Source organism: Nothoprocta perdicaria, unplaced genomic scaffold (assembly GCF_003342845.1).
Source record: "Nothoprocta perdicaria isolate Ctin4 unplaced genomic scaffold, notPer1 scaffold_124, whole genome shotgun sequence".
In the NCBI taxonomy this organism is placed as follows: domain Eukaryota; kingdom Metazoa; phylum Chordata; class Aves; order Tinamiformes; family Tinamidae; genus Nothoprocta; species Nothoprocta perdicaria.
In genome coordinates, this window is record NW_020454361.1 from 1,111,439 (window position 1) to 1,135,830 (window position 24,392).

Here is a 24,392-nt window from a genome sequence, read left to right on the forward strand (position 1 = left end):
CAGCTCTCGCTGTAGCCCAGCAGAAGACAACCCCTGCTCCCACCTCAGATTTGGGACCCAGGCCACTTTCCCACAGAACGGGGAGGATCGGGGCTCCAAGCCCTTTCCAGCACTGCTGTGCACATAAGCACCTACCTCAGCTCCAAGGGCAGCCCGTCTTGCCTGACTCTCCACATAAGTCCTTGCCTTTTGTTGTGTTTAAAACTTCAGGATTCAACAGAGCCCACTGGGAAAAAGCAGCCTAGCCTTGTAACTGGCCARGCCCTGCTACTTTCAAGTCCTCTGAAATACTATCAGCTTTATATTTTTCCTTTGTATTTTGCCCTTTTGGTAAACGTCTCTTGCCCGGGAGCAAGCCTTTGCTGGACCCCTATAGATGCACATCCATGAGAGCTCAAAATGCCGCTAAGTGCTCTGGTTTTTGTCCTTGCTTAAGGTTTCACTTTGCCCTGCTGTTAGGACCAAACTAACAACTCAACYGTTGGTTGGTACCAAACTTGTGCACTGGGACAAAGCCAGAATGTAGAGATTGCCCAGCTGGGCTTACAGTAGCTGAGAGCTAAGCGGGGTTTTACTCCAGCCAGCCGCTCTTTTACCCTCCATCGCTGTGGGGCCAACTGTTGAGCCGCCTCTGTCCACCCTGCCTGTGGCTTCTTGGTTTGCTGCCTTGGCCGGTGGAAGAGCTTTGCAAGGAAGCGAGGCAATCTCAAAAGAATGGAGATGCTGAAAGCCTTCTGAGGCCCAGGGCTTTGCAGGATGTGACAATTGCGGTAGAAGTCCCCCCTTTCTTCTGGAGAAGCGGACTCTGAACTTTAGACATCTTGAGATGCAGATGCAATCATTTCATAGTTCACCCTCACATTTTACCCCGGGGATTCATTTGCCAGGGATGATGAGAAACCCAGCCTTTGATCCCGACAATGCGCAACGGGGAGATGTCCTGCCTGGCTTGTGAACTTGCACTCTCTCGGGCTGGGACTTGGCTCTGCACACCACACRGGCTGGGACTTGTTCCTCTCCACACCGCTTAGCTCATCGCTCTCCTACAGAGAATACCCRGCAGCCGCAGGCCCCTCGCCGTCCAGGGACACTCTCTCCCAAAGGCTCCTTTAACAGCCCCCCGAGGATTTCTGCGGGCCCTCACATTCCCCCAGACAAGCCTTTCTTCTCCTCCAGCCTTTCTTCTGCGGAGGAGCCCTCCGGGAGGAGCGGCTTTGTCAGGATGGTGCCAATTAGGCCGAGCTGCCTTCCAAGGGCCGCGCTGGCAGCGCGCGGGGGGCTGCTCTTGCTCACAACGGTTCCTTTGTTGGCGGCGCAGCGGGGCCGCGGGCCCGGCGGCGGCGGGGGGGACGCGGGGCGCTCTGGCCGAGGCCTCCCGGGCCCTCCTACGGCGCGGGTGTCGCCGCGCGCTCCTCAAAGGGGATGATTAACGGGTGTCATTGCGGGGGCTCCGAAGCGGGGCGGGGGGTTGTCAAGCCTCTCTTGGCTGGCTGCGAGGCCCAAGTGTGAGAGCTGAGAAAAGACAGAGAATCATCAAAGTGGCCGGAGCTCCTGGAGGGGGGGAAAATCTGGCATCTTTGGCTCCCGTCCACCCTTTGTGCCTGACAATGGTTGGGATCAGCAACTAATGTGTTTTTATTAACTGCTCTTCTAGATCTGGCTTTGAGAACATGGCCACTTCAGTGAGGACATTCCCAGTTGCCCTGTGGACACCAACGCCTGCTTCCTGGCTCGTAGGCAACACCACGGCTGTGGCAGAGGCAAAGTGCGTCTTCAATGAGGAGTTCAAGTTCATCTTGCTGCCCATCTCCTACGCGTTCGTGTTCGTGGTGGGGCTGCCGCTCAATTCCTGGGCCTTGTGGATTTTCGTCTCCAGGATGAGGCCATGGAACGCCACCACCACCTACATGTTTAACCTGGCCGTCTCCGACACGCTCTACGTGTTCTCCCTCCCCACGCTGGTCTATTACTATGCTGACCGCAATAACTGGCCCTTTGGCGAATGGCTCTGCAAGATTGTGCGCTTCCTCTTCTACGCGAACCTCTACAGCAGCATCCTCTTCCTCACGTGCATCAGTGTCCACCGCTACATGGGCATCTGCCACCCCATCCGCTCCCTCAAGTGGGTGAAGACCAAGCAGGCRCGCCTCATTTGTGTGGGCGTGTGGCTCGTCGTCACTATCTGCCTCATCCCCAACCTCATCTTTGTCACCATCAGCTCCAGGTACAACAGCACCCTTTGCCACGACACCACCAAGCCCGAGGAGTTCGATCACTACGTGCACTACAGCTCCTCCGTCATGGCCCTCCTCTTTGGGGTGCCCTTCCTGGTCATTGTCCTGTGCTACTGCCTGATGGCCAAGAAGCTTTGCAAATCCAACTTCTCCAACGCCACCCCCCGGATGCCCTCCTACAAGAAGCGCTCCATCAAGATGATCATCATTGTGCTCACCGTGTTTGCGGTCTGCTTTGTGCCTTTCCACATCACCCGGACACTCTACTACACCTCCCGCTACTTCCAGGCRGACTGCCGGACCCTCAACATCATCAACTTCACCTACAAGATCACGCGGCCCCTGGCCAGCATCAACAGCTGCCTCGACCCCATTTTGTACTTCATGGCTGGGGACAAGTACCGGGGCAGGCTGCGCCGGGGGGCAGCGCAGCGGCCCCGGCCCGGGCCCCAGTCTGTCCTGGCCCTCGTGTCCAGGGACGAGGCCTCGGGTGCCAGCCGTGCTACCACTTACCCCATCAGCGACACGTGAGGGACAGGGGCAACACGAAGGCACAGGAAGGTGCCGGGAGCTGGAGGGGTTGCGGTGATGGTGTCACCCCCAGTGTCTGTGAGTTACACCTGCCTGGTGCTCCTTGGTCTTCTGCACCGCCAAAGCCTTTGGCCTTGCCCTGCGCCTGCTTAGGTTCAGCCTGGAGGGAAGAGGTTCAGCCTGCCCCAGGGAAGAGACATCAGCAGCCACATGCAGAAGACACAACTGGCGTAAGGGCAATGAGGAGCAACCAGTGCGTTGAGTGCAGTTGGCGGGTGGGCTCTAAAGCTAGGCAGTGCTGAGGACCTCCTCTCCACCGGGTCTAGGGGCACGCAGACCTGGCCACTGGCGCATGCCCAGGATCTTACCTGAGCTCCACCAGGACGCCACTTGCACAGAGGAGAGAGAAGCAGGGGCTGAGCTCTCCACCCACCTGTGTTCCTGGACACAAATCGCAGGACAAATCACGCTGCAGATGAAGCGTTTGCTTCCCTCAGTGTCCCAAGGCTGATGGTGGGAGCTGGACTGCGAAGGTGGGACACRGCTGTTGGCCAGGGCCCTGCCACCGTGGCAGGCAGGCAGGGCGTTGGGCACGCGTGGCCGAGGGGCAGGACGCCCAGCTGGCAGCTGGGGCCTCCTGCGTGTGTTCCCGAGGCTGTTAGAGATGTTCCCGGACAATATTGTCCTTGGGTGAGGCCAGGGAGTGACGCGGCACAGGGCTGGTGATGCTTCCAGCGCCGCCGCCGTCCCCGCGCYGCGCTCGAGAGGTGGCAGGGAACCTCTCCTGGCTAAACAGCCCACCAATAAAGTGCGTTTCTCCATATCCAGAGCTGTTTCTCCCCATATCAGAAGAAAGAGGTACCAGGYGGTCACATCTGACCATTGCAAAGGGACCTCACAAGAAAGGGGGCACCCACATAGCATCTTTCCTTCTTCTCCCTTCCCCGTGCACCATGCTCCGCTGCTTAAATAATCTTGTAATGATATCAAAGATCTCATTGATCCTCAARGTGCTGTTGGCACAAGACAAGCTGCTCCATGGGTCTTTACGAGCTGTTCTCATCAAACTTTTGACTCATCGGGCAGACCCATCTTTTAGGCTSCACATTTTTGCTGGGAAGGGCTCAGGCCCCAGAAGAGGTTGCTGAGCRCACAGCAAAGCTTTCCCCAGCTCTCTCTCCATGCCTGTACCTTCGCCTTATCTGACACGGATGCTGGCAGGGACTCATGTGCCACGTTCACATTAGCGTTTCCATGGGTTTAAAGAATGAGGCAGCCACGCTCGTGAAATGCCGAGGTGACTTAGTGATGGGAAGTTAATGAGTCCTCAGGAATCTGTTCTTTATGGGTGTTTGCTTTCTAAATGTTTACCCAGATCTCCTGCGTAAAGAAGAGCAGGCCAGAGATGATTATCACCGTTGTTGACTTTCCCACACCAGCCCATTAAGGATGTCATGTCCCGCTTCCTACCGCTCGCTGGGGACAGGGATGGGGTGAGACTTGGCCGCCATCCTGCCAGCAAGGCTGAGGTTAGATACTAGGAAAGAACTTCTATGCGTGGAGAGCAGACAAGCCTTGGAACAGGCTGCCCAGGGAAGCGGGGGAGTCACCGTCCCTGGCAGTGTTGAAGAAACACGTAGATGAGGCGCTTAGGGACACGGTTTAACAGATATGGTGTTGAAGGGCTTACTGTTGGACTTTGTGATCTTGAAGGTCTTTTCCATCCAAAATGATTCTATGAAGGGGCTGCTCCCTGATGCCACCTGCACTGAGAGGGTCCTGGGACCCCGCAACGGGCAAGGTTTGGTGGTACCAGGCCCTTCTGCACTGGTCCAACACATGAATTTGGGGTCATTTCCYGTGAGGCAGGGAGAGGAGATGCCCCAAACACTCCCATAGCCCACCACAGCCCTGTGACCAGGGGACSTTTGTCAGCCGAAGGAATGAGTCTGTGGAAAGGCCACCCAGCTGTGCAAGACCCGTCTGCCACAGCAAACACCACAGTGCAAGCGATCGCGTTCAAAAGCCTTGATTGCAGGTGTGCCCTGGGACAGAGCAGCCAGTATCCCACCAGCACGGCCCACGGGATGTCACGGCCTCCTGCAGCCCCCCAGGGCCCCTCCCGTGGGAACGGCTGCACCGGACCGCGACAGAGCGGGGAAGCGGCCGCTCACCCACACAACACCCCGGGGACCCTCTGCCGACCTTCCCTCCTTCCTCTCACATTCGCGCTTCATCCTCTGCCTCGCTCGGCGTCTTTCCCACCTTCCTTTCCTTCCCTAAGCCGCCGTGGAAGAGTAGAGGTTGGAGCGGAGGCCRGAGCGGAAGCGAGGGGCAGCGGGGGCACCTGGGGAGGACGGCGGGGCCGGGGGGTCCCCGGTGGCGCAGGGACCGTCCTCGCACACCCGCTATCCCGGGGGGCCGAAATCCCCACCCGCAAGAGCCGCCCGCCCTTGCGCGTGGGGAGCGGCGGGCCCCGCACGGCCGCGCTCACACGATGCGCAGCTCGTCCGTCTCCAACATCCCGTACTTGGTCTTGTTCTCGTTGAAGAGCTTGAGCAGCGAGCGCACATACATCTCGTGGTAGAGGTCCACGGTCTCGCGGCTCGGCTCCGCGATCTTGGGCACYGTCACGGGCTCCCCCACTGCCGTAATGGGCACAAGGAAGCACGGTGAGATCCAGAGGACCTGGCCGGTCATCCCGCCATCCCGCACGTGGATACTCACCCACGGTCGTGATGGGCTTGGGGTAGGGCAAAAAGCCCCGCGACCGAACGGACAAGAGGCCCCGTCCGTAGAAGACGCAGGGGGCGAAGCCCATCATCTTCTGGATGCGCTTCTGGATGCTCCTCATCCAACTGCCCTCTTCAAAAACCACCTGCCGGAAGAGGTCGTTCTCGCCGAAGGAGAAGGAGGGCACGAGGTGCGCCCTACGGGAGAGCCGGTGCCACCAGACCGTGAGCGCCCCCGTCCCCCACGGGCAGTTGTGCCCGGCCACGCGGTGCGACCCGGCTCACCCGTGCTCCAGGGCCATGCGCACGAAGCCCTTGCGGTTCTTCAGGATTAAGGTGGTGACTCCCGGCTGGCAGGAGAGCGACTCGGAAGCGCCGCCGATGACGATGGCCACGGCGTTGCCCGTGCCGTTCTTGGACAGCAGGTACCCTATGGCCTGGCGCGTTACGGGGCACAGACCTGCGGAGACAGAGAYGGAAACAGCAGAGATGCGACCCATGCGGGGGGTCCCGGGGTGCCTGGCAGCGAGGGGCTGGTGGTGGTCCCCGGGCACGCTCACCCCCACTCATCAGGTACTCCCTGAAGAGGGGCAGGCGGAAGTTTCCRGCCAGCGTGGTCAGGAAGGGCCTGATGCCCGGGAACTTCTCCAAGAAGCCCGTYGAGCCCGTGATGAAGTTGCAGAAGGCCCCGACGCAAAGGATGCCGTGGGGGTGTGAGCCGATGATGTAGTTGTGGCTGGGCGACAGGTCGTGGGTCTTCACCAGCTGCAGGGGACAAGGGGCATCGGTGGCTACCGGCCCGGCCTGGTGGGAGCCAGCAGGCATTGTGGCGCTGGGAGCGCGTTTCCACACCCAACAGAGGACCAGAGGACTGCCACATCTCGCCAGATCATCAGCCACACAGGAAGGGCAAGGACTTTTCCAGGAACAGATCCTCGTGGAGGGATGCCCACCATCCCTTCACAGCCCGTCTCCTCCACCTCTGGTTTTCCAGGAGGTTGGAGGTAGTTCCTGCCAGAGCTGGGCTTGCCCCAGGGATTGGGAGGTCTGCTGTGCTCAAATGTGGCTCCTTGTCCAGCCGTGGCTTACCTGGACTGGGAAATAGTCCCGGAAATGCTTCCACACAGACCATCTCCGCAAGCAGGGCAGCCTCCTCCCACCTGCGAACAGACACCAACGGGGTAAGCAAACCCACCCCAGGGTGCTGCAAAACAGCTTGCCTTCCTCTACCTAGGTGGAATCTGCAGATGGAMGAAGGACCTGTTGTGGTGGTGGGAGGGTGGTCTGCTGTGGAGAGGGATGGTCGGGGAAGAGAAGACCAGAGGAGCAAACAGGACCTGGCACATTCATTGCAGCGTGCTGTGTGGGGACCCTGGAGGCATCATCCACACCGAYGTCCCCAAGCCTACCTTTGCCACGAGCACAATTAGCTCTTCACGTGAGGCCTTGCCCCAAATCCAGCAAGCTGCACGTGCCGATCAACACAAAGGCTTTGACATAGTCATCAACACCAACTACCCAACACCTTCTCTCTGCGTTGGTCCCACCACCATGTCCCAGGCAACCCGGAGGTACCTCGGTGACATGGGGAAACGTGAAACCCGCCGTTCCTGGGGGTGTCTGCGCGCTGCTGCCGAGTCCCCAAAGGGGCCGCGTCTGTCCCTACCTTTCTCCGGTGTGTCCCAGTCAAAGATGACCCAGGCCAGGTAGAGGGCGGAAATGGGCCAGAAGCTGGTGAACACCAGGTAGATGAGCAGGAGGAGACTGACCACCCCTGCGGGGATGGGAGAGGAGTGAGGGGGCGCCCGGCCGCATCTCCATGTCCCTTCCTTGGAGACACCRGCCCCTGGGCACGACTTTCCCATGTCCCATTAAAACCCGGCAAACACCACGGTGAAGACACCGGACTGTTTTTGTTCCCATGAGATAGGATGAATCCTGGTTGGAGGCAGCGCGGAGCACGTGCAGAAACCRCCCCATCCTTGGTGTCCCCCAAACGGGACCAGATCCCCTTGGCCACACTCACCGAGGAGSAGGAAGCTGAGGACCCACTGGAGGACGGCGAGGAGCTGCAGGCAGGAGCGGAGGTGGCGCTGCGAGGGCCAGGGCGCCGTGAGCAGGGTGCGGAGGGCGGCGTGGAGGCTGGCGCGGCTCCCTGCGGGCACGRACACCGCTGGCCCCGGCCTCGGCGCGCTCCCCCTGCCTTCCCACCCCGCGTGAACCATTAACCGCCCCGCGGCGCTGCCAGGATCCAAACTCCACGCGCAGCCCCGTCCCCTCCTCCCCGTCCCCAGCCCGTCGCGCTCGTCCTGCCGGCCAAAGGTCTGCGGGCGCTGGGGCCACCTGCCGCAGGCACCGCCATGGGTTTTGGGGCAAACAGCCCCAAACCGGGGTGCCGGCAGCACCCACACCCCCCAGGAGGGAGCCAGGGTGCTCTCCTGGGCTGGCGGCTCCCGGGATGACCCTTGAGTTGAAGAATAACCATCAAACTCCAAGTTTAGGGATGACGGAGCTGCGACTYCATCTCGGTCCCAACCAGAAGTGGGACAATTGCAATAAATTAAACGCTGGAGCCATCGAGAGCATCAAAAAGCTATTTTTCCTCTGCCCGTGCCCCTGAGCGCTTCGCCGCGCTCTGAACAATCCCTCCTGCCCGACCCTGCCGCCCGCCCCACGACATATTCCCAGAAATCTTACAGCCCTGGAACCCTGTGGTTTGCAACTTTCCAAATCCGTAGTTTTTTCCAGTGAAGACACAAGAGCTCTGCCTAGTGATTTGTGCCTACCAAAAAGTTGCTTTTTTTAGTTACTTTTTATAGCCCCCCAGAAGCACTCCCTGAATTTCCCGACCACAGAGTGGAATCCCGCCAGCCGGGTAAGGGACCAGGCCCCGCGGCGCCGCTCCTGCCGCGGACGTGGGCGCGGGCCGGCGGAGCGGGGACCTTTCGGAAGGCAGCGCGGCGGGACCGCGGGCTCCGCGGCTCGGAGGCGCCAGCGCAACGCCAAGGAGAACGTGCCGATTTGCTGCGCTTCGCGGCACGTCGCAGGAGTAACACTATCTAGCACATTGTCAGCATTAGCTTAAGAAATTGCATTCCTGTTGAGCAACTTTATGTTTTCCTCTGGTGCTGCTAACCCCAAATTGCTCCGAACACCTCCCTTTCCCCTAAGCACTCCCCAGCAAACAGACAATGGTGACAACAAACATTAATTGCCTGACCAGCTCCTCGCCACTCCAGAGCATCAGAAACCATTCAAACGCGTTTTGGAAGTTTCTTACCACTACGGTTTTGGGAATAGGCTGCAATTATTGTTTTCATGGCGGCGAGCAGCTCTGCTCCAGACTCTGGCTTTGCAGGTTAAAAGGCGAGTTTGGAAATCCAGGACCGGGGTTGTGTATCCAGTGACTTTAACCGGCCGAGCCGAGATAAGCCGCAGAGGGGAGCGGACGGGCTCYGGGCGCCAGGACACGCGGCCGCCCCGCGGGACGGGCGGGGGATCGCGCCGAGCGCCCGGGAGATGCTCCCACGCATGGAGAGCTCCCTCCAAAACGCTCCGTCGCCCCACGTGCCCGCGGCTCCAGGGGTGGCCGAGCGGCGCCACGGCCCCTCCGCGGGAATGGATCCGTCCATCCCGGGGTATTTCACAAACCAACGTCCTGGCCTCCTGGTGCAACCCCCGCYGGGGCTGCCCAACGCTCATCCCCAAAGCTCCTGCTCCCAGGTCCAGGGTTGCGCTTGGCCAGACGGGGCCTGACCCTCAGCCCCACCGTCCAACACCAAATCCCATCCTTTTCCCTGGCCACAGTCCCGGAGGGGAAAACGCGCTGCCCATAAGAGAAGAGACATCAACACCAGCAACCTGGCACCCATTCCCAGCTCTTCTAGTGACTGAAACTGTTTTCCCTTTCACACGTCTCCCCTTGAGGCTGCCGGAAAAGATACGAAAGGAGATTGAGGGTGGGGCCCAGGTCTTTGTTATTTCAACCAAGGCTGATCTACCCAGGCAGAAAATGTTCACACCTTGTGCTGGAGCAAGGCCCGAAATCAAGGCACCTGAGAAGATAATGTCCTTGGAGAGGACGACGATGGGTGAATCAGGTGTGAATGAGGCACACAGCTGTGGCCTGCGGGCCCCTGACTGCTGAACTAGAGCTCACTAGAGGATGCGAGACCTAAAGGCTTGTTCTGCTTGCCTCAAGCAGCCTGGAACYCTACTGTGAAGGTTGAAGAAGGGTTAGGGCAACCTTGTGAAACCCACTGGAAAAGCCTCAACGTGCAGATTGTGTCTCTGGATGGAATTACAGCCCTCTGGAGCACTAGCATGGAAGGCTGGAAGCAGGGCTGGGTGTAGCTCAGCTGTAGGCAAGACTGTCTGATGCCTGCACACAGGACAGAAAACAAACGAAGAATTTAAGTAGCACAGAAGCATCCCCAAGATGCGGCCCTAGCCTAACAACAATAGAAACAGTAAAGATCTGCAGGATCTGATTCCAGTGAATCAGATCCGTTCCAAAAACCCTCAGTAAGGGTGCTCTCTCAGACACCAAACGTAGCAGCRGTAGGTACATCTGTGTATAAGACTGCATGAGTATTAGAGTGAGAAACATTTCCGAGAAGAGCTCTGAAAGCCACTAAAATTCATAGACAAGAGTTTGTTATTAAAGTTGCAGAGATTTAATACCTAGAAAAATGGGCATAACAGCATCCACTGCAGGCCACAGCTTCACAAACAGGGATCAGTTCAGAGGAGCCGAGATTGCTTCATCCTGCCAAGTATAAAATGTCTAAACTCCCCTGCAGCCCTGCTCGTCCCCAAGCTGAGCCTCAATCCTGTTAGCAGGAAGGAAAAACATAGAGCCTCTTTTTATCATCATCCCTGAAGACAAGGAAGAAGTCTGCGTACGAACCTCCCTGACTGCACCTCCGAAGCCCAGCAGCGAACACCTTGGGGCCTGCTGGGGGCAACACACACGACGTGTCGGTTGAGGATCATCAACAGCAGCTGCTTACACTGGCGTCAGGGGAGCCCAGGCAGCGTTTTCACCACAACAGGGCTGCTCTGTACAGGTCCTGGCAGCCAGTGCACTACCCCTCTCTTGAACACGCCACTATTTCTGCCAGGTTTCGCCCCATAGTACACTAAGTTGGGTGAGCACACATGCACAAATTTTTATATTTTAATGTATATTATATGATGTTATAGTCACAAAATGTCCCTATTACACTAAGTGAAAGGACAGACATTTCTATTATGGTGTTTGTACTATGTGGGTTATCAACAATTCGCAACACAGCCTTTGAAACACCCGAGCTCCTTAACATACAGAAACCGAAACCACCTTTGTCTGCCACTTAGGGAAGAAGGAAGGGATGAGGCTGTGGAAAGGCCCCCAATACACCTGGCTGCCCAGGACCCCTTTGCCAAGTACCAACACGGCAGCAAAGCCGTCATGTCCAAAAGCCCCGGTTGAAAATACTCCCTGGAACAGACCACCCGACAATTCCTTTTCCTGTCCTCAGCTCTTCTGGTTGCTGGAAGCCATCCTTACAAGACTGCTGTAGAAGAACCTAGGACAAAAAGCAAAGGATTTTGCAGCAAGAACTAGTCAGGACAAGAGGTTTATTTTGTTTAAAATATAGAGAAAAAAATAAATACATCCACCAACAGTACAAAGATTTGTTTTCAGACTCATGTTCTTTCTCTCGAGGACTGCCTCTGCATGGGAGAGCAGAGGTAGACGGATCCCCCAGAACGAGCTCTGCTCGACAAGAGCTTCTGCGTTAGCGCTGCACATGACAAGCGCACTCTGAGACTGGCACTTACGTAAACCAAAACAAAACTGTCCTGTTCACTCCTCGGACTCCGGTGACTCCCAAAGAAGTCAAGGATACCTCTGCATATGTACAGTGTATTTTGCTCCTACATCTCCAGGACATAGGCATTCTTGCAGGATTTCCAAGCCCTAGTTCCCCCGCTGCTGGAGTGTCAGCCCATATTCTGTCTGTTGCCATAGCCTTTTGGGTGCGTGTCTTTCCAGTCATCCCAGTTCCGAGCTTTTTGAAGAGCTTCCTCATCGTCCTCTTCCTCTTTTTTCTCCTGCTGCTTCTTCTGCAGTTCTTCATCATTTATACCTGCTGTAGGGCAAGAATGAAAGAAAGGAGGTGGAGGATCACTAGCCCAGTCCCCAGGACAGAAGCCGCCTGGACGCTAGCACAGAGAGAAACCAGGAACCATCAACCAACAGCAGTCACAATCCAGCTACTCCCGCAGGGTCACACGGGAAGTTTGTTCTCTCTTTATCAGTCCCTGTTTTGCATCTTGAACATATCCCCATTCACTCTTCCCCTGGCGCTGGTTCCCGAATTCTCTATGTCAAATTTTACTCTCCCCCCATACCTGGTGTTCTCTGAGGGACACTCTGGCCAGGCATGACCCCTTGCCTCCTGCGCTGCTCATACCAATCATCCACTGTCATAGTTGGCACGCCAGGATATCCAGCACCAAACACTCTACGGGAAGAAAGAGTCAAGAAATGCACTTTATGTATTCTTACCAACGAAGAGACACAGATAACGACACACAGAAATGCTCCTTGCCCCAATTTGTACTGTAATAGGAGATGTGTCGTCATGGATGGCTTGGGACTAGCTCTATTTCTAGGGTTTGGGCCTCCAGCAACAGGCCTGCCAGTAACCCGGCTGTAACAGTATTTAAACAGCTCATCYAGTAAGTTTAGAGGAAGAAACACTGTTCTACTGCGAAGGCCTTGAAGCACTTCTGTTGAAATGAGAAAGTTCTCTGCTAGTCTAACTTGCCACAGAGGCCACAGACTGGGCAACACTCAGCTCAACAGATAGACTGAAGGCTCAGGACTTGTTATGTCAGAAGTATGACAAGAAACCTTGTTTCTACTCCATTTTGTGCTTTAACTGCCATAGTATTTACAAGAACCTGACAGTGCCAAAAAGCGCCAAGATCTCAACGCCCTAGGAAGAGCTTCACCAAAAGCTGTAAATAACAGGCTCTCGTTCCTGGTGGATCTCTGGTAGGTATCACATCCCCCTAGCCACTAATATCACTTATTTGAATTCACTGAAATCCTCCAGAGTGCACATCAGATTAACAGACACCACATGTGCTTTTTACCACCAGGTTCTTAAAGAGTGAAGAACAACCCTGTTGTATCACACAGAGGTTCAGGGGGGGAGATAAGCCTCGCCTCTCCACATCTAACTAACAGCAGACATGCGGTCAAGGAGCACAGCCATATTTGACTCCTACAGGCTTCTCTCCTGCTAAAGAAACAGCATTAATAAAGACACTGCAGCATGCTGTGACATTACAGAGAAGGTGGAGGAAATAAACTGAGGGCTCCCTGCATCCTCTGCCCCAGAGATACAACACAGCCCACATCTTGATGTGGCACTGTTCTTATGGCTTTCCACATCGGAAAAAGTATCCTAAGGGTGATATGAAAGAGCACTGCATCACACCATGTCCAAGTAATCAAAAAACAACATACTTAGCCTGAGCAGCATCCCGGGTGAGAATGAAAGGTTTCAATGGAGCCCTGACTTGCCGAGAAGTGCCATGTGGTGGTGCTGAAGACTGAAGTTGCAAACAAGAGTCAGAGGATAATCATGGAGATGGCAGCCCCCTTCTTTCCATCCCAAACAAGTTATTAAAGGTCTCGTGGATGATAAATACCTCTGCCATCAGAGCAATATCGTGAGATGTGCAAATCGGGCCCTAATGCAGTGTAAATCATGAATTCTATCTGTGAGTTTCTACAAATAACTTCTATTAGTGCCTCTGTTCTATCAGTTCTGGTTTATCCTGGTCAGCTTTGTGTTTTGATCAGCTCTGCTCAGATCCTAGCACGAAGGGCAGCTTGTTATTCAACCCTGACTGCAGGGCTCAAACAGCATTTTCTGCAGCAAGTAGAATTATCACTTGCAACGAGGTTATCCTCTGGGCACTACAGGAAAGCAGACCTCTACAGTGCTAGATAACAAGCTGCACAAATAAGTCGCATCAACAAGCCAAGGGTATGGCACATTATGAATTTTTAACTCCCGACAGGCATTTAGGTGTGCAGCATAAAGGCCACAAACACTGGTCTACACAACAGGCTCACAAGTAGCTTCAGTCACTCACAACAGGCATTCCTGAAATGTGACATTTCCTAAGCTAGAACTGTATACAGGGCGTAGAGCAGCAAAACAGCCCAGGCTAGGACATGTGGCGGCATTAGCGACACACACACACAAAAAAACCCTATCCATTTAGGTTGTATGTGAGCTAGATTTTAATCTAGAACTTCATAGAATAAAACTCTGCTTCTGAGGATCATTTACTCACAGATTTATTCACAACAGCATCTATCATGGGGTCTAAGTAACCACAGCCCACAGGACGTGCAGTTCAAGAGAGATCTCGTACCTGTTTTATTGTACCTCTGCTCTTTAAAATGACCATTTCTTGGTCAATACTCTCAATTTCCTCGAGGCTGATGTGGATCCATTTCTGGATTTGCAGGAGGTAAAATTCTCGCATCTGATSATCATCTGCTTGCCCACTCTCCACAAAGGTTTTCATAGAGGCCAACCTGTTCTCCAGTTCCTTCTTCTGCTTATATCTGGCTCACGGAGGAAAAAAGCAAGAAGATCATCTAAGTTTTCTTAGCATAACCCAGACACTGTTTTCTCTAAAATGAGCAACTTGGTAATTCTCAAAATCATGTCAAGGTGGCTGAAGAGCTACCTTTCACCCCAAATCCATTTTAACACCGGCACCTCCAGTTCTCCCCAGGGTGGACGGTGCCGGGCGGCCATGCTCGCTCCCGGCTGGCTCACACACCATGACAGGATTGCCAATGCTTGCCCTAAACTCTCCTACCCCAAACCTGGTTCATTTACCTGCTTATGAGCACAGGAACCACGTGCCACCCTTGTGCGAGGCGAGTCCTCCTTGAGGCGAGTGGGGCCTTTCAATTCTGCTACAGCAGGCAGCGACTTTATTACCAAAAGCCTTAGAGCAGAGCATGAAGAGGCTTTCTATGACTTTACTAAAGGTGTATTGATAAGTTCATTGGTAAAATTATAAATAACTAAATAAATTCCAGTGTGTGGCTTCATACAGCTAGTGACTAAAGGCCTAACAGCGAGGAAGGCTTGTGCTATATATATCTATATCTATATATATATGGTGCGCATATATATATATGGTGCGCATATATATATATGGTGCGCATATATATATCTATATATATAGATAGCCTTTTTTTATATATATATATATATATATATATAAAGCACAAGCCTTTATATATATATATATATAGGCTTGTGCAACATATATAGATATATATATATGCACCATATATATATATGCATATGCATATATATATATATAATATATAAAAAAAGGACAGGAAAGTCAAGCTGTGCGTCTCCTCTCCACCAAGCGGGCAGAGCCGAGGCGCGGTGCCAAGAGGGCCGCTCGGGGCCCGCGGACCCGCACCTACCTCTCGATCTTGGCGTGGCGCGCCGAGGCCATGGCCACGAGGCCGGCGGGCGGCGCGGGGCCGTCGTCGGGCGCGGGGCTGTCGGCGGGCAGGGCGAAGGCGCCCAGGCCGTAGGCCTTGCAGAGGCGCAGGAAGCGGGCGAGGTGGCGCCGGGCGCTCTCCAGGTGCTCCAGCCGCTGGCCCTGCCCGGCCTGCCGCAGCGTGAGCGCGCCCAGCAGCGCGGGCAGCAGCAGGTAGCGCAGGTCGGCCGAGGCGATCTCCTCCAGCTCCTCGTTCTCGCTGCGGGGCGACACAGGCGACTGTCCCGCGCCCGCCCGCCCGCCCGCCCGCGGCGCGCGGCCCGCCTCGCCCCTCACCTGAACAGCTCCAGCTGCGCCACCATGTTGGCCGCCTGCTGCAGCGCCTCCAGCCCGCGCCGCACCTTGTCCTGCACGGCCGGCGCCGACGAGGAGGGCTCGGTGCCGGCCTCCACCTCCTCCCAGAGGCGCCAGCCCGTGGCCAGCAGCTCGGCCAGCCGCGGCGCCTCCGCCTCGGCGCCCTCCGCCATCTTGCGCCGCCGCCTCCCGCGTGGCCCGCCCCCTCCTCCTTCCGGCCGCCATCTCAGTGGCGGCGCCGGGCCGCGCCGCCATCTTGGTAGGGGCAGGGCCGTGAGGGGAGCGCGCGCGGCGCCGCTCGCTAATGGGATCCACCTGCCTATAACAACCATTATCCGCCTGGTTTTAGGCCTTGGAGACTGCTCTGTAGGTAACATTAAATACTAGCTCGCTCAAGCTCACCATCCTAAACCAGGAGGACCTGGATTTTCCAAAAAATCTCATGTGACTACCTCCCATTTGGCTTTTGCTCTAATACCCTCTAAATATCCCTCAATTCAGCCTCTCTCTCTCTCAAAGCAATTCACTTTTCCTTGTTTTTAGCTGCCCGAGCTTTTTATTACAGTATCGAAACTAAAGCATACAGCATAAGACAGATAAGAGTTACAGTTGGACATTTATAAGCTGACACTCGCCCATAAGAAGTGCAATAAAAGTAATTGACCTAGCTGTGAAAAACTCACGTGGTGCAAGAGTAATCCAGGGGAGACCTGAAGCAATTAACCTACTAGAATGCTTCAGTTTATCATCTATTGTATTTATTTTCTTCCTGCAATCGGGGGGAAGTTTGATAAAAAGTTAATTATAAAAAAACAGTTGTGAGTTTAGGTTGCAGGGCGCTTTGTTCTGAAGAGGCCCCCCTTGGTTTTACTGTCCTGCCATCTTCTCTGTGGGACCGTTCTGTTCATGCCTGCAAACACAAACACCAGTACTGCCAGATATGTCAACAGTTTTGCACGTCGTTATGTGGTATTCCCGCAAAGCGGGCAGGAAGTGAAGAAAAACACTCTGTCCAGCAGTGGGAAAATTAATTAATGTAATTATTGGAAGCAGAATGGAGCCAGGAATCAACAGCCGCCTGTTCTTCCCTGACACAAAACACTGCGACACCCCCAGCAATTACTAGTTCCCTTTCAACAAAAAGGCAATGCCACTATCAATACAGCGTGTTCCCCTTACACATGGATTAATTAAAAGCTGCAATAAACCTATCAAATCATCACCCCTTGTAACTAAGGGCCAAGATTTCAACAGCACTTTTGGCTGAAGGATCAGAGTGAAAGAGGCTGCCGGAGTGAACTCCCTCACCCTATGCGTTATCCAGAGGTTCTCCGAGCAGGTCAGAGATCACCTTTCCCATCGGAAATCTCCGTTTAATCTTTAATGAGGCTCAGGTTGGGGACTGCAGGAATAGGTGCTGTGACTAGTTCACTGTATGTGGAAAGGGGGAGTTCCTGGGGGTTGACAAGCAGGGGATCAATGTCTCCCACCCTCCAGCTCTACCAGGTGTCTTGATGTATTAGGTTTTCATCATGAAGCTGATGTCCAGGGACCAGTCTCACCTCAGGTTCTGCAGTGTCCTACATTTCCACTCATCGTTTCCCAGACTGAAACAAATCCATGTGCTTTCCATCACATAGGTAGTAAAATCAGGACCACCACAGTGTGGCCCCATTTAATGCCCCCATTTAGTGCCATTTAATGCCCATGTGCAGAACTGGCTTTGCACATCCAGAAGGTCTGTCCAATGCTTTCGAAGAGCACTGTCCATGTTCCAAGAGGTGTTAGAGCTTCTGCATGTGGCCCTACAGCACAGCACACACAAAGGCGGCACCGGCCAGCCTGCAGCGTGGAAATTCCTCACGTTACCACCAGCACATGCACAATGGTTATGAGCGACATAAACATAGTCTGAGAAAGTCCTCAAAGCCTGAGCAGACTGAGTTTGGCAAGGGATGTGTCTGGAAAACCCCCCTTGCATGGTGGCCCTAAGGCAGCTCCTTGGCCTAAGTTGGTCTCTGCTTTGGAGCTGAGACCATTCTGCACACCCTTCCCTGCAAAACTCACCTTCTGGCTGCCTTTGGAGGCAGTTTCCTCAGGAATGCACACCAAGCAGATGCTATTATTTAGGTCAAAGCAATATCCCCCCAATACCTAAAGCACTGTAGATGCTGGTTGACCGCTGAGCCCCCAGGCAGCGATGCCATCCCAAACCTTCTCTTCATTCTGGCTCAGCTTTTGTCTTAGTCAAGGAGCTGCTGCAGGTGAAAGCCCCAACCCAGTCTCCTGTCACAGCTGCAGCCTCGCAGCGTAGGGAAGAAGCATCACAACGTGYTCTTGAACAGTCATACACCCTCAAAACTCTTATTAACCAGTAGCTATTTGCCCTCGCTCGGGTTATCTTCCCAGAATAATTTGTTGAACATCCCTCTATGCATAAAGAAATATATATTTTTTTGAAAATATCTCAAGGGTTGCAAAGCCACAAGCATTACAAGGAGCTCAGTTACATGGACAGTGCTACCTTTCTGGTGTAGGGTTACTAGATATAGATAGAATACTAGAAGCTATAGTGGTTTGGAGTGAAAGCCCCGTGCTCTGACTTCTCTGGCAGAAGGTAGTACACTGAGAGCATGGAAGCCACCAAAGGCCAACATCCCCATTCAGGTTGCTTCCTTCTTCTAGCTCAGAGGGGTTTTGCACCAGCCTGAGCAGGGGAAAGAGGCTCTATGCTCCCTGACAACTTCCTACCGGCATTTCTGTCCAGGCAGGGTTAGAGATAGAAAATGCCTTGTCAGATGGATCCCCTCAAGCATGTGGTTTAYTCCTTCTGGGTCCCTCTTTCAGTATTCCTTGCCTTGTGCTGGCTCTTGGCCCCTGGGAGACTCTCCCGGTCTAGCAGATCTCACAAGGCTGGTAATTGCAGATGTGGGCCCAGCATTACAACACCTCCCTGTGGAGCCATTGCCATTGGACTGCGCTCTCCCCACCGCAGTCCTTCCTGTCAGCCTGCTCCTTTGCATCATTCAGCTAATTACAGTGCTTTCCAATTTCCTCCAAGACAGTGCTCAGCATCTTCCTGCCAAATGACCCCTCCAGTCCTTTCCCAATCCTTCCCTGTTGGGCTGGCAGTCAAAATGCAAGTAGGGAGGGAAGGAGAGGACTCTGCATATTCAGCACTTGACCCTGCCTTTTCCCAGGCAGAAATTCAAATAGGACCTCTGTAGGAGGGGACCTCAACACCTCCCCAGGGTATTCCTAGCTATTGTAGCTCTCCCCTCTATCCCAGGCTATGTATGTTTGTAGTTACCAAATGCAAATCGCATTCCTCACCCTCCTGGCCCAATCTTTCACTCCAAAACATCCTTCTCCTGCTTTTTTTCTCACAGGTCCTTTGCAAAGCTCTGTGGACTTCCCAGCCCCTCCCAGTTCCACCTCCCTCTGATCTGCCAAGGAACACAGAGGGGCTGTAGAGAAGGTATTTAAGCAATCCTCCTAATTAAGCACCTGCATGACCTCCCCACCTAGCCTGGCTCTGGGAGCAAAAGCTTRCCCATTTTGCAGCTTGAAGCCTCCCCTTTTCTGAGGAACGTTGGGGACTAACTCCTAATTGCACWTTAAAAGGCAGGCTGGAGCGAGGGCTCTTGGCCTTGCAGCTGCGCGGACGCCTTGCAGCTGCGGCTCTGCAGTCACTCCGGGAAGGCCTGGTGCCAGCAGCCTGATGGAGTCGATGGCACATTAACAACTGATAATGACAGTTARCTCACTCGGCTAACTATGTGAGCGTATGCTTCACCCTTGAGCATTTCCCCTTCCAGCTCCCAGGCTTGTCTCAAAGCACCTTTGACTCTCAGCTCTTAATATAGAAACCTGGAGCACATTAAATGGGGACAATTTACAATAAAAGCCTATGAATTGATTCCGTGACCCGGCAGAGGCTATTAAAATGATTGAGTGAATATGGAAATGAGTAATCTTACAGCTGGACCCAGGGCTGAACACGGCCAATTCCATTCAATGCAAGCCACAAATAAAACAAGCTGCATGCAAAGCCACCAGGGTCCCCAGGTCATGAACTGCAGGGAATTGTCTTAGGATTTCAGTCACATTTACCTGTATTCCTCCTGCTGCAGCTTTTCCTGAGCACGTGTTTAGACTCGTCCTCTCTTTCCAAAGCCTGCAAGACCTGGGATCTCTTATTCCATGCAAACACTTGGCCAGCYTCAGTGCTAGAATAACTCGGGGCAACAGAGGGAAGGAAGAGGTACAACAGGCCCCCCGTGCTGTGATCTCCGACTTATTGCTGTTCACACACACAGTCCAGCCCATGATCACAAGGAGGAGAAAATAAAAACCTATTTCTTTAGTTCCTGGCTAAGAAAACTAAACCCCAGAAGGCTGAGCTCTCATCTTCTTGGTCAGGCACCCAGGGAAGCTTTCCATAAGGTTTTTTTGTTTGTTTGTTTTTGTTTTTTTTTTTTTTTAATGGGTGTAACTGCTGCTTAAAAGCAAAGCTGGTCCAACAAGCAGCAACAAGAATAAAACACCTCTTAGAAGAGAACCAGTTCTCTGCTGTGCAGGTCATGGCACCACTGTGTGGAGTGCGGAAATGGTGCAGACACGGTGCTGTGCTCTCTGTAGAGCCTCCTTTTCCCCATGGCCACTCAACACAGCGGAGGATTGAGGCTGTCCTAGGAAGCATGTAGGTCTGTCGCCAGATGAGATGCTGTAATATGTTTATTTAAGGGAACACACAGCAGAATCCCACCTCCGTTAAATAGGCAAGTACAGAGACGAAGGGCTCGTTCTCCTCTCCTCCTCGCCCTCTGCAGACCCGTCCTCTCTCCAGGCCAGGGAGCCAGCACACCCAGCGTCCTGGAAGAAGGCTGGGGAAGAGGCTGAACATCCCGATGGAAGAGGCAGAAGGGGGAGAGGACACGTTGCTGAACGGGCTCAGAGGGCACAACGTGCGGGGCTGCCCTGGTTGTTCCCTTAGCGCCAGAGCGCCGTGTGCGGCCTTGCGGYGCCAACCTGCCGGGTTGGCCCGCGGGACCCTCCTGCCCACGGCCCCGCGGGCACAGACATTACTGAGCAGGAGCCAGCTCCACGCGGGCCTTGGAGAAGATTGATGAGCCTCCCGCAGCAAGAACTGCTTCTCTCTGTGTCCAAACACAGCCTGCATTTCAGAGGCTTTCAAAGACACAGGACAACTATCTGCCCCTGAGGAAGAACATTTAGTGGTGTGGGGTGAGCCCACAGCAGAAACCTGCCCCCCGGAGCAGCTGCCCATGACCCGCTCACCCCAAGCAGCCGCTTTCTTCTCCCCCTGCAGCCCTCTCCCTGTGGACAGCTCCTCACCCTCCTCCCCATCCATCACTCCGAGTTTTCAGGCCACTGTCAAAAACCTCCTGCCGAGAGACAATGGCAGCCCAGGGTCCCCATTCCCCCCCGGAGAAAAGGGCTTTGCAGGCAGAGTGACAAATGGCCTGTCCCCAGCAGGACACAGAGGGCTGGATGCTCCCGAGCAGCCACAGAAGGGCAGCCCTTTGTGTCGCTCTGCAGAGAGGCAGGAGAGGTTGCCCGGGCTCCGGGCTCCCCTTGCCCCTTGCTTTGGGGTCCACAGGACATGGCCAGAGCCCGGCCTTGCAGCCTGGCCTCGCARCCCGGCCTTGCAGCCCGGTGCCGCCGCGGGCACGCCGCTATTTACACACGTGTCTCTGCACCGTGCGCCGGCACGTCCTGCACGCCACGTAGCAGCACCAGCGGTACTTGCAGTGACAGCGCTCCAGCACCTCCTCCGTGTAGGTGTTGTAGCCCCGGCCGCAGCAGAGCACGTCGCAGCCGTCGCTGCCCGCCGACGTCTTGTTGCACTGCCTGCCGGCGGGAGTGGGGACACGGGGTAACCCGGAGAAGGGACGCGGCCGCCCGGCCTCCTGCCGTGGTGAGAGGCGGCAAGAGAGGGGAGAGCAGGAAGGCACTAAGTGGGGCTGATTCCTGCGCGTGTTGCCATGACAGTGCGAGCGGCGCGCTGCAAACACAGCTGCGCCCGGGCTGGACACGCGCCGTCTGACGCTGCCGYGGGGACTTGCGGCGCGGAAGGGAGCGGGCGGCGGCGCCGCTGACTTCTGCCCTTGCTGCAGCCAGCGGGGCCTGCAGGGCCGGCCCGCGGCGCGGCCTTCCTGCTGCGCTTCCCCACCCTGCCAGACCACGCCGCCCCACGCAAATGCTGCCAAAAAGAGGAGCTGCGGGAAGCACCGTGGGCTCCGCGCACCTTCCCGCCCTGGGCAGGGCTTGCAGCACCCACAGGTTGGCAGGGAGAGGAGATTCTCCCTTCCTGACTGCGCTCACGGAAACGGATCCTGCCCTGGAGCGGGCTGAGCTCTCAGCCACGGCCTCCCGGCCTCCCACTTGCCTCGAATCCCACACAGCTCCATGGAGGCCGCAGCTGCCGACCTCCCCTGGCTGCCTGCACAAMGCTGTGGCACCCACAGTCCCTGCGCCGGCGGCTGCAGACGCTATCGGAGGGTGTTTCTGGTTGCACGCGCGTAACGAAGCTCTCCGTTTCGGGGGCCCCTTTACTGCCTGTTTGTAGTTTCTTACCTATCGTGTGTCCCCAGGGAGCCCAGCTGGGGATTCACGGTGCAGTAGTCTGGGGAGTTGGCCAGATAGACCAGGTCAGTCTCCTGCACCAGCCTCGTGGCCGTGTCCTTGGGTACGAGCTGCTTCCTGGGCCCCAGGAGCCGGTGGGTCACCTTGATGGCTGCCAGGTACTTGGCTTTGAGGTCGGAGGCAATGTCAGCCAGGCTGCGCAGGCCTTTCCAGCAGGTCTTGACGGAGCAGGAGCCCGAAACACCGTGGCATTTGCACTTGGTTTCCAAGGAGTCGCTCAGCACCTGCAGGATGCAGGAAAACGTGAATTTACATTTGCCTTCTCCCGCCCAGCGCTGTACTGATTTAGCTACAAGAGCATCCACAGGAGCCTCCGAGAGATGGAAAAGCTGCTGCTTTCCRGCACCTGAGAAACTGCTTTTCCCCCAAAAAACCCTTTCTCTAAGCAATCCATTTGAAGGCAAAAGGAATCAATGCTACTGGGGCACCAAGAGCACGCTTCCCTTGCAGTGAACAAACGGGGCAACCAAGGCCTCAGCCCTGGTCATTCCACTAGTGATAAGAGTGTAACCTCTGGGAGAAAAACAGCTGGAGCCTGCGGTGGAGCCAGGCGCTTCCTGAACTTCCATGCGCTGGGCACGGAGGTGGCCAGTGCCAATGTGGGGCTGGTGGGTGCCCAGGAATTTGCAGTTCTCAGCATGTGAGGGGCACCGCTCAGAGCAGAGCAGCCCCCCAGCATGGATGGCCTCTGCTTTCCACGGGCGTAAAGACGCAGCATAAAATCACCAATACCTCCCCAAATGCATAAGGRCGATTGGGATGCAGGCACGTGCGTGTCTGCGACAGACGCAGCTCCCTTTAGCAATGGAGTTAGTTCCCTGCCGTCTTTAAGGACGGGATCCCAGTAGCACAGACGAGCCCACAGCCCCGCGAGGCTCCAGGACGGGTGGGCAGCATCACCGGGTGTCCCCATCACTGGGGGTCCCYGTCACCGGGGGTCCCCATCACCAGGAGTCCCTGTCACCAGGGGTCCCCGTCGCGGACCCACCTGCCGTCCCACTGCGCTGTTGTGCAGCCGCACGGCCTGGCTCGCCTGCCTCCCCGCCTTGCCGGACACGAGGGTGCTGTCGGCAAAAGCGGCGCCCAGCTGGAGGCCGTAGCGCACGTTGTCGGCGCAGCCGCCCCAGCGGGAGCCGGGCGCCGGCTCCTCGGCAGGGCTGGACGCGCAGGAGCACAGCGGCAGCTCCCCGGAGGCACAGGCCCGTGCGATCCCGTGCGCCACGGCGGCCGCGGCCAGCGCGTGCACGAAGGCAGATTCCCTGGTTCCTGCAAGGCAAAGGGCAAAAATGCATCGCGCCGCCTGGACACACCAAAGCCTTGCGGCGCCAGCGGCTCCCGGGCGCCAAGCAAGTCACCCGCCACCGGCTCCGTTCCTGCCCACCACCACTGAGAGCTGAGACCACGGAGAGGTCTGGGCACAAACGCAGCCTCCCGCACGGCTTCCCTGGGCTCTCGTCCCTGCCGCCCGGGGCCTGGGCCCGCACGTCCACCCGACACCTCCCAGGCTGGCTCCRCACGGCCGCCCCAGGCTTTTCCCTTTTTCTCCCCCATCTGACTCAAGCAGTTTTAGGGCCCATCACAGCTCTGCAATGCACCCCTGTCCCCACCTGCACCTTTTGCTGGGCTTTTTCATATGTCTCCGATGCCGCCTGTCCTTGGTGAACGCTGCTATATGCCCAAGAATCATTTCCATGCAAATGCTACCTTCTTTCTTGCCATAAAATAAAGATTAGGCCTAACACATTTCTCCTGCGCTGCATATATTTAACCTGTGGTCCCTTTTATATTATCCACTTATTATATAGCGCCTGGTTCTGCTGGATTAGAGCTCTCCCCTCTTTGTCAGCGCCTCTAGCGATGGGTTTTTCCCCAGACCAGGGTTACTCTGCCACACTCCTGCAGAGCACCCCGGGCAGGTCCCCATCTAAGTCCCCCAGGGCAACAGCAGCAAGTTTCCTGCGAGGAATCGCTGCRCATCGAACAGAGCAGAACGGCCCGCGCTGCGCGGGGCGCCGCGCTCACCTCGCCGCAGGTCGGGCGCGAAGGCGGGCGCGCGCTCGATGGAGGAGCAGTTCCAGCGCGCCGCGGCGAAGGCGCCCTGGCAGGCGCTCTTGGTGGCGGCGGCGGCGCGCGCGACGCTGGGCATGAGCTCCAGGTTCCTGCGGCACAAGGGCACCTGGGCGGGCACGGTGCCCGCGAGCAGGCGGCAGCGCTGCGGCTCGTCCCAGGCCACGCGCGGCGGCAGCCCCCTGCGGAGACGGGAGCGGCGCGATGGTGGCGGGCGCCGGCACCACTCCAAGGACAGAGGGGAGGCACCGGCACC

General features: G+C 55.9%; 4 protein-coding genes across 4 annotated transcripts in view; 1 reads left to right on the forward strand and 3 right to left on the reverse strand.

The window, feature by feature from the left end:
* Positions 1-1,661: 1,661 nt before the first annotated feature.
* P2RY4 (pyrimidinergic receptor P2Y4) lies at positions 1,662-2,765 on the forward strand. The gene has a single exon (XM_026054637.1). It carries the CDS (start codon positions 1,671-1,673, stop codon positions 2,763-2,765), a length of 1,095 nt encoding a protein of 364 aa, XP_025910422.1. The 5' UTR covers positions 1,662-1,670.
* Positions 2,766-5,219: 2,454 nt separating this feature from the next.
* On the reverse strand, positions 5,220-8,846 carry LOC112942305 (diacylglycerol O-acyltransferase 2-like). The gene is made up of 8 exons (XM_026033206.1): positions 8,778-8,846; positions 7,524-7,652; positions 7,164-7,271; positions 6,587-6,657; positions 6,058-6,262; positions 5,783-5,957; positions 5,493-5,695; positions 5,220-5,410 (listed from the first exon to the last, which is right to left on the reverse strand). Exons 1-8 carry the CDS (start codon positions 8,815-8,817, stop codon positions 5,256-5,258), a joined length of 1,086 nt encoding a protein of 361 aa, XP_025888991.1. The 5' UTR covers positions 8,818-8,846; the 3' UTR covers positions 5,220-5,255.
* Positions 8,847-11,155: 2,309 nt separating this feature from the next.
* Positions 11,156-15,573, reverse strand: IGBP1 (immunoglobulin binding protein 1). The gene is made up of 6 exons (XM_026033214.1): positions 15,383-15,573; positions 15,027-15,305; positions 13,943-14,138; positions 13,023-13,108; positions 11,897-12,009; positions 11,156-11,634 (listed from the first exon to the last, which is right to left on the reverse strand). Exons 1-6 carry the CDS (start codon positions 15,571-15,573, stop codon positions 11,486-11,488), a joined length of 1,014 nt encoding a protein of 337 aa, XP_025888999.1. The 3' UTR covers positions 11,156-11,485.
* Positions 15,574-21,099: 5,526 nt separating this feature from the next.
* The window catches only part of LOC112960399 (protein Wnt-11b-like), a 6,774-nt gene continuing 3,481 nt past the window's right edge, over positions 21,100-24,392 (reverse strand). Inside the window, exons 2-5 of the mRNA XM_026054638.1 lie at positions 24,092-24,318; positions 23,058-23,335; positions 22,001-22,293; positions 21,100-21,274 (exon numbers count right to left, since the gene is read on the reverse strand). Of these exons, the coding sequence (XP_025910423.1) occupies positions 21,100-21,274; positions 22,001-22,293; positions 23,058-23,335; positions 24,092-24,318 (973 nt within the window). The remainder of the gene's footprint in view (positions 21,275-22,000; positions 22,294-23,057; positions 23,336-24,091; positions 24,319-24,392) is intronic.